The 7928-nt window shown below is 47.8% G+C and overlaps 1 protein-coding gene across 1 annotated transcript; it reads left to right on the top strand.

Annotated features, from left to right (window-relative positions):
• Positions 1-1856: 1856 nt before the first annotated feature.
• Positions 1857-7209, top strand: LOC310938731 (putative ribonuclease ZC3H12C; the record flags this gene model as incomplete). The annotated part of the gene is made up of 5 exons (XM_083903306.1): positions 1857-2608; positions 3450-3589; positions 3677-3911; positions 4646-4746; positions 4838-7209. The coding sequence occupies 5 exons, from the start codon at positions 1857-1859 to the stop codon at positions 6316-6318; spliced, it is 2709 nt and encodes a 902-aa protein (XP_083759432.1). The 3' UTR covers positions 6319-7209.
• Positions 7210-7928: the final 719 nt, after the last annotated feature.

A 7928-nucleotide genomic window follows, 5' to 3' on the forward strand; every position in this document is an offset into this window, starting at 1 on the left:
CTTGCGGATCCCAACATAGATAGGTAGAGAGCGAGATGTCTTCACTCGTCCTGCTCCGTCCGTCGATTTTTTGTTGCCTAATCGTCGCAGGCCTACTCTTTATGCGTCTGGTCTGATTGGTTGTAGGTCTATGCAAATGCATCCGTTGTTCACGCATCTAAAGGCCCTTGTTTACCAACGCGCAACTGGTAGGTGGCGTATTAAGCCCCGATCAAGAAGTACTCGCCAAGGATAGCCATCCGACCCTGAATCCGGTTGACACCCCAACTCCCACGGCCGACGGGGCCTTTCGGCCGGGAGCCGTTGGAACCAGACACGCCGGAATGAGCTGTAGCATTTGTTCTCTTCTTCTTTGGTAGGAATGCGTCCTATTCCCTGCGTCCAGACTTGTACCGCCACCCGCTGGTGAAGTGGGACACTACAGGACCCTGAGGGCGCGAGTACCTCGGGGTTCCGAGGTATGCGGTGCGCAACGCGAGGTATACCCCTCGATTAGAGGTGCGCCGGTACTTAGCATTTAGCGCTGAGGACACGTGAACGCGATTCTAACATGATTCCGAGTTTGCCAACCCATGTTTGTTCTGCGTATTTATTCAAGGACATATTTTGCATTCTGGATAAACACAATGCCGTACACACTCTCGCAGTCCACGCATACGCTGGTGGATTTATATACGCCAGCGTGCAACTAATGACAAAGCGCCGCCCGCCGTCGTCGTCGTTTCACACAAACTGTGTGAAAAAACAAACATCATCGCCGACCGACGTGTCATTATGTTGTTTATCTTGGGTTCTCGAAGGGCACCGATATAACACCGACTGACGTCTTCTTGGCCTCGGCTCATGACGATTACGTACAAGTCAGGGGATCGAGGGCGTTTGGCAGGCGCTCTGCCTGGGTGCAGCTCTCACAGCAGCTAACATGCAAATCAGTAGAAGTGGAGCAGCAGGTAAGGGAGGTTACGCTTCTTCTCAAACGTCTTCTCTCGCTTAAACGCCTGTAAAAACAAAAACGTCCTGATGGGCTTTACATTAACGGCACTAATTACCTGGTGATATGGAGCATACGTTATTATCTGACTTGTGTGGGCAAGTTTCTATATGCAAATTAGTGGGCGTAGCTTGAGGTCTTGAGAGAGAGAGAGTAGATTACTCTGCTGCACACTCACACAGCAGTTGTAAGGTTTTTGGAGGAGATCTCGGCGCAAAGTAAGGGCGACTTTTCCACTTTGTTTGTTGGTTTAAATGTTCACGATCGGGCGAACGTGGGTATTTCCGTACTTTGTCTCTGTGAAGTCGAATAAGCGGTCTGTAAATGTATATTTGTGAATACGTTATTTGACGTTTTATTGTACGTACAATTTGTTCCGGCAGGTTAACTGGAGCTTCTCGTCATAATTGCGGTTGTGTGTCAATGCAAACGGAACGAAAAAATAATTATAGCTGTGAACGCTATAATTATTTTATCACCGTCGTCATAATTATTACGAGCATTTTAACCCTGTGAATGCCAGTTTGGCAACATCTTGTTTAAACTACCTGATGGTAAAATTTACTTTGGAGGGATAACAGAGGATTTGGATATGTCACTGATTTTTGATTGATTATTATTTTGTCCCATCTATATCCACATAAACAGCAATTACACTACAGCTGCAGTAATTGAAATTCAAAGATAATTTGAATATATTAAGGAACAGTTTTCAGTAATTTAACCAATCGTTTGTTGTGTTTCCCCAAAAGCTTTGCTCCCAGGATCAGTCAGGGAGCAGTGAACCTGCAGGCAGTAACAGTGGGGTCGGTCCGGAGCCCGGGAGGTGACGGAGGGCGTGGAGCTGGATGTATGAGACGGCTTCATGGGCCTGAAGGACCATCTGGAGGATGGAACGGGCCACATCCTCAGCCTGGAGCTGGACCTGGACTACCTCCATGTGGACGGCGCTGAGCGGCAGGGCGGCCCGAGTGCTGCGGCGGGGGCTGGGAACATCCTGAAGGTCAGAGGTGGAGCCTCCAGCGACAGCAGCGCGAGCTTCAGCACGGATTCAAGCTGCAGCAACAGCAGCAGCTGCAGCAACTTGTCCGAGGAGAGCGCCGTGTCCGACAGCGACGATGAACGACTTCAGAGCGGGTTGTCCGGTTCTGGATCTCGTCAAGATCAGCCTCATCTCCACCACCACCACCACCACCACCACCACCAGGACTCTCCCTCTGTCCTCCGTCAGCCAGTCAGGCTGGACCTGACCCTCAACCGATCCCCCACGCAGGTGGAAACGGCCGCTCCCGTTGACCCCGTCACCGAGTGCCGCGCCAAGGTGGAGTTTGCGCTGAAGCTGGGCTACGCCGAGGAGCTGGTGCTGCTGGTGCTGAGGAAACTGGGCGCCGACGCGCTCATCAATGACATCCTGGGCGAACTGGTCAAACTGGGCACCAAAACAGAGATGGAGCAGCAAGTCTGTGCAGCTCCGTCCTCCACCTCTTTGTCCTCCTCCTTCTCCTCGACTTTCAACTCCTCTCTGGACTCCTGTCGCCTGCTCTGTCCATCCCAGCTCCTGGAGGACAAAGATAACCTTCGACCCGTCGTGGTGGACGGCAGCAACGTAGCCATGAGGTAAGGAAAAGAAAGATCTGTCCTGAACCCAGGCCACGTGGCACACGGAAGTCGCGGCTAGCACTGTTGCCTCGGGTAAAATCTAAGGGTGAATTCCAATTCCTTGCTTAACCCTCAATCTCAAAAATGCGCTCCCTCTAGTGCAAGTGCTGTCCCGATCCTCAGAAAAATTGAGTTGAGGGCCAAGTTTAAGGGCTGTATCGCCCTCAATATTGAGATTTTCCGAGACCACCCTTGGGAGCAAAGGGCTACCCAGAATGCATTGCGTGTTTTGACATAAGAAAGATGGCGCCGAAAGCAACGAAACGAGTACGCTACAAATGAAGTATTTTCTTTGTTAATAGAGATGATGAAATCCATTGTATTATCTTAGTTTATGCCGATATTATGGATTATTTACGTCATTGTTGCGTAACATTTATTTTTTATTTTACGATCTTTTGTCAATAGCCGGCCGGTGCGGACAAGCGATGGTTTGCTATGGTTTACTTTTCAATAAGCCGTGGTGTGTGGTAACTGTCAGCTGAATATTTGTATGAGTATCATCTTATAACTAACTGACAACCTAATAACTTGACTGACAAACGGATCGTAATAAATAATCCTGACGTAAATGTGTTTTTCTTCTTTTTTGGAGTTGACAGACAGCTTTCGCGTTATTCTGCCCCCTACAGTCTGAAGACGTATCTGCATTTAAGGGGTGTCCCATTTCTAAGTGACAAGATAACCCTCAACACTTGGTTTTGAGGGCCAGTTAAGATTAAGGGTTGAGCTTCAGGGTTAAGATAGGAATTGGAATTGTCCCCATGTGTGATCTCGACATTTCTTTCTATCCTTACAGTCATGGAAACAAGGAGGTGTTCTCCTGCCAAGGCATCCAGCTGGCCGTCGATTGGTTCCTGGAACGAGGTCACCGCGACGTCACCGTGTTCGTTCCTGCCTGGAGAAAGGAGCAGTCGCGGCCCGACGCTCTCATCACGGGTAAACAACGCGTCTTCATAGGAACCGAACCGCAGCTTTTTCAACCGCGCGTTTGGCGTCATCCGTGCTCGTGTCTCTTCCTTTCAGACCAGGAGATCTTACGGCAACTGGAGAAGGAGAAGATCCTGGTCTTCACGCCGTCCCGGCGCGTGCAGGGACGCCGCGTGGTCTGCTACGACGACCGCTTCATCGTCAAACTGGCGTACGAGTCGGACGGGATCATCGTGTCCAACGACAACTACCGCGACCTCGCCAACGAGAAGCCGGAGTGGAAGAAGTTCATCGACGAGCGTCTGCTGATGTACTCCTTCGTAAATGACAAGTAAGGAACTGGGAAATAAAGGACTTTTCTTTTTTGCCGAAATTTAACTTTTTAGCTCAGGAAACTATTTTGGCAATATGAAGCAATATGATCACGCCAGAATAAAACACTTTTTCACTTCCACATCACTGATCTTTTGATCTTCTGCTTCCTTAATTTTTGTTTTCCAGTTTTTCAGACTCTCTCTCAAAATGCAAAATGCTACCGTTTTGGCTTTAAGTCTGAAACCAACGAGTTAAATCATTTAGTTTTTATGGTTTCCTGAATTATCTTGGGATTTAAATATACTGCACAAACCTGCAGGCACACAACCGTGGAGCCAACTGGGTGTCACGAATCAGGCAAACAAAAACAGATATAAAACCACAAGATCGTAAAAAGAACTGACACACTTGCAAAACCTAAGCAAAATCCAAAAGAAAAGGGACTTTTGAACGAATCAGAACCTCAAGCAAAACACACGGTCCAACAAAAGGAAACAGAGACCAAAAATTAACTTAACATTTAAGCCTGATATACTGGGTCAAATATAAAATAATAATTGAGATGCCATGGCTCCAATCTATCATACTTAAAACTTAAATGAAAATTTAAAACATATATTTAAGGACCTTCCATGGTCCACCTGCAGTACCATCAAGGCACACTAGGGGGCTACAGCCCACACTTTTGTGGGAATTGCTGGTTTATGCTTTTTATTTTCATTTAACGGTGTCTATTGTCCGTGATTTCAGATTCATGCCACCTGACGACCCGTTGGGACGCCATGGTCCCAGTCTGGAGAACTTCCTAAGGAAGAGGCCTATTATTCCCAGGAAGCAGCCATGCCCATACGGTAAAACTTCCATTTATACTACACTGTATTATTTATTTTCAAATTAAATTACCAGAAATAACATGAAGTATATTTCTCTTTCATGTTCCAGGTAAGAAGTGCACCTATGGTCACAAGTGCAAGTTCTACCACCCGGAAAGGGGCAACCACCCCCAGCGCGCCGTGGCGGACGAGCTCCGCGCCAGCGCCAAAATTTCATCGACGGCTTCCAGAGGTCTGCTGGACGACACTCTGATGACGAAGAGCCAAAGTCTGGGTCAGAATCACAGAGCGGCGGAGGTCGGTCCAAGTTTGGGAACGCCAAAGAAACGTCCGAGCCGCAGCCCTCAGCGCTCCTTCACTGACCTGGTGGAGGACCGGCTTCACGAACAGTCCAAACTGGAGGGACGTCGAGGAAGCAGCAGCAGCAGCAGCAGCTGTGGCAGCAACTATTTCGGGCATTTTGCTTCAGGGGCGCCGCCTTCATCCGGAAGCCTGGATCGGTGGGAAAATCCGGGTGGCGGCGGTGGAGGGAGTTCCAGAGTTGCTGGAGCCTCAGGTTCACTCCAGGCCGACTCGTATCACAGGTGCAAGTCTCCTGAGCTGGGCTACAGCTCGCTAGTCAAGGCCTACTCAAGCCTCAGTCTGGACGTTCCACAAAGTCCCGATCGCTTTTTCCCGGCCGACCTGCGAGCTGGATCGCTGCTGTCAGACTGCAGCAGCGAAGGCAGCGTCAGCTCGGACTCTTTCTCCCCGGACCTTTTGTTAGACGACGGCCCCAGGTGCCACCATCACCACCACCACCACCACCACCCTCACCTCCACCATCAATGCTCCAGCCAGTACGGCCATACCGCGAGTCGCGCCCCGCCTGGCCTGGGGCAGCACGGTCCTCACAGCTACCCGCTCCCTCAAACGTTGCAGAAACAGCTTGGTTTCGGCTTGGATGGCCCTTTGTCCTCCTCCGCCGCCTCCTCTCACGCACTCCCGCATTCTTTCAAACCCGCCTCAGCCTACGTCCCGTCACACCTCCAACATCCGCCACGGAACAGTTTCCCGCGGGACTTCCTAGCTCAACCGCAGTGCCCACCACCGCAAACGCCCAGTGCTAACCCTCAGAGCCGCAGTCCGATGGGCTCCCTTTGGCAGGAGGGCGGGCTCCCGGACTCCCAAGCGTACGAAGGGTCACCCCTTCATTCCAGCAGAGGCTACTCCGGGATGAACCACCAACCGATAAACTGGGACCACCAGTATCAGCAGTCGCCCAAGTCTTACTACGACCCGTTTAGTTACCAGAGCAGGGGCCGGCAAGACCTTCATCACTCACCAGCCCGTCTTCCACCCCTCCCTCAGATGGTCCTCGCATCCATTTCTCCCCACAAAAGCAGCCACCTTCCGTCGGTCCCTCAGCACCAGAAGCTCCCCCCGGCCTTGGCTCGACACCCGGACCTCCGAGAGAGGATGTTTGTCAACCTGTGTGGCATCTTCCCCCCGGATTTGGTGCGAATAGTGATGAGCAGGAACCCTCACGTGAGGGACGCTCAGGAGCTCGCAGCTTTAATTCTGCTGGAGAAGTCGCAGCTAGCGTCCTAGCTTAGAATCGCCCCTGCAGTCGAATCCAGGGTGAACCTGTACAAAAAAACCAAAAGTCTGGGAACGGAGCGTTTATCGTCACTGCAGGGAAGTCGTGTCATTAATATTTTTTAATGGTATGTCCGTAAAGGGAACCCCCCCCCCCCCCAAAAAAAAATTGCCATATTTTTCTATACGTCGGCTATTTCAGCACTTAAGACACCGATGTGCTTCAGGAGACTTTTCACTGTGTGTAAAGGGTGACAGTGTTTGTTCGTTTAAATTAATTTATTTTAAGTTATTTACCTATTTTTTTATCATTATCATTATTATTATTATTATTGTTCTGTTTTTGGCACTTTTGTTGTTTTGTTGTATTTTCTTTTTCTTCTTTTTGGGGGGGGCAATCATATCAGGGTATAAGAGCTGCTTAAATTCACACACAAATATTGAACATTCCTGCTGCGGCAGGTGGCCGATCAGACGACGCCGCGGTGATATTTTGTGGATTTCCCCAACAGGGAAGTGAAACTTTGCGGCACCCACAAAAAGACGACGGCAAAAAAGTCCAGTGGAAAAAGCCCCCACAATGAGAGCTTATTTCCTCTGTTTGCTGTCAGCTGACTTTTTAATTTTTTATTTAATTTCAAAACCAACCCGTCTTTTTTTTCCCCCGTCTTTAAACTACATAAAGAGGTGATTGTTTATTTTAACTTTATTGTAAAAAAAAAAAAAAAAAAATTGTGTTAATTTATTACCATTTTCTAACGATCTGGACGAAATTTGGGAAAAACCTCTTGAAATTATAATAATAATATAATGGACGAGAGGATCATTTATAGAAATATACTGTTTATATATACTGCTACAAATATTTCACTAATAATCTCATTGGTGAAATGAAATTTACAGATTATCAGTATTATTATTTTTGATCATCCATAAAATGATGGGGGGGAAAAAATGGTCAGCGCTATTTCTTTTAATCATTTAAAGAGAAAATATAATGAATTTCAGTGTTTTTAACGACATACAAAGTATAATGTCCTCTCGATGTTTTAAAGCACTTTGCGCTGCGTTTGTTCAGAACGGAATAATAATTCTGCGATTCTCTCGAAGCGTCTGAGGAAAAGTGTCTGTGAAGCCAAAACTCTCGCCGTGGTTCATGAAATATTCAGACGACGCCTCGCTTTGTTGATACAAATTGTATCCTGTTAAAAAAAACAAGATCATTGTTTTATATGAGAATATAATATGAGAGTATTTGTGGCAGACTTTGCCAACTCTGGTACTTTATTTATATACAAAAAAAAAACAGGCTTTTATTCCCTTTATTGATTAGCGGAGCAGTAGCTAAGCAAAGAACATGGGAGTAGTAGCCAATGGCTCTTGAAACAGTCCTGGAGTTGGTCAGCGAACTAGTTGACTTTTGTTGACAGTTAGCCAGCTAGCTAAACAAGTGCTAGATTTAACGATGAACAGGAGTAGTTTTGATGCAGCCAATGTCTCTGGAAACAGTCCTGCAGTTGTTCAGCCAGCTAGCGGATATAACAATTGGTCAGCTAGCTTGATTTCCAAGCAGTTGGTCAGCTAACGAGCAGTTGTTCAGCTGGCTAGATTTCCAAGCATTT

Source organism: Microchirus variegatus, assembly GCF_963457635.1.
Source record: "Microchirus variegatus genome assembly, chromosome: 16".
Taxonomy (NCBI): Eukaryota; Metazoa; Chordata; class Actinopteri; order Pleuronectiformes; family Soleidae; genus Microchirus; species Microchirus variegatus.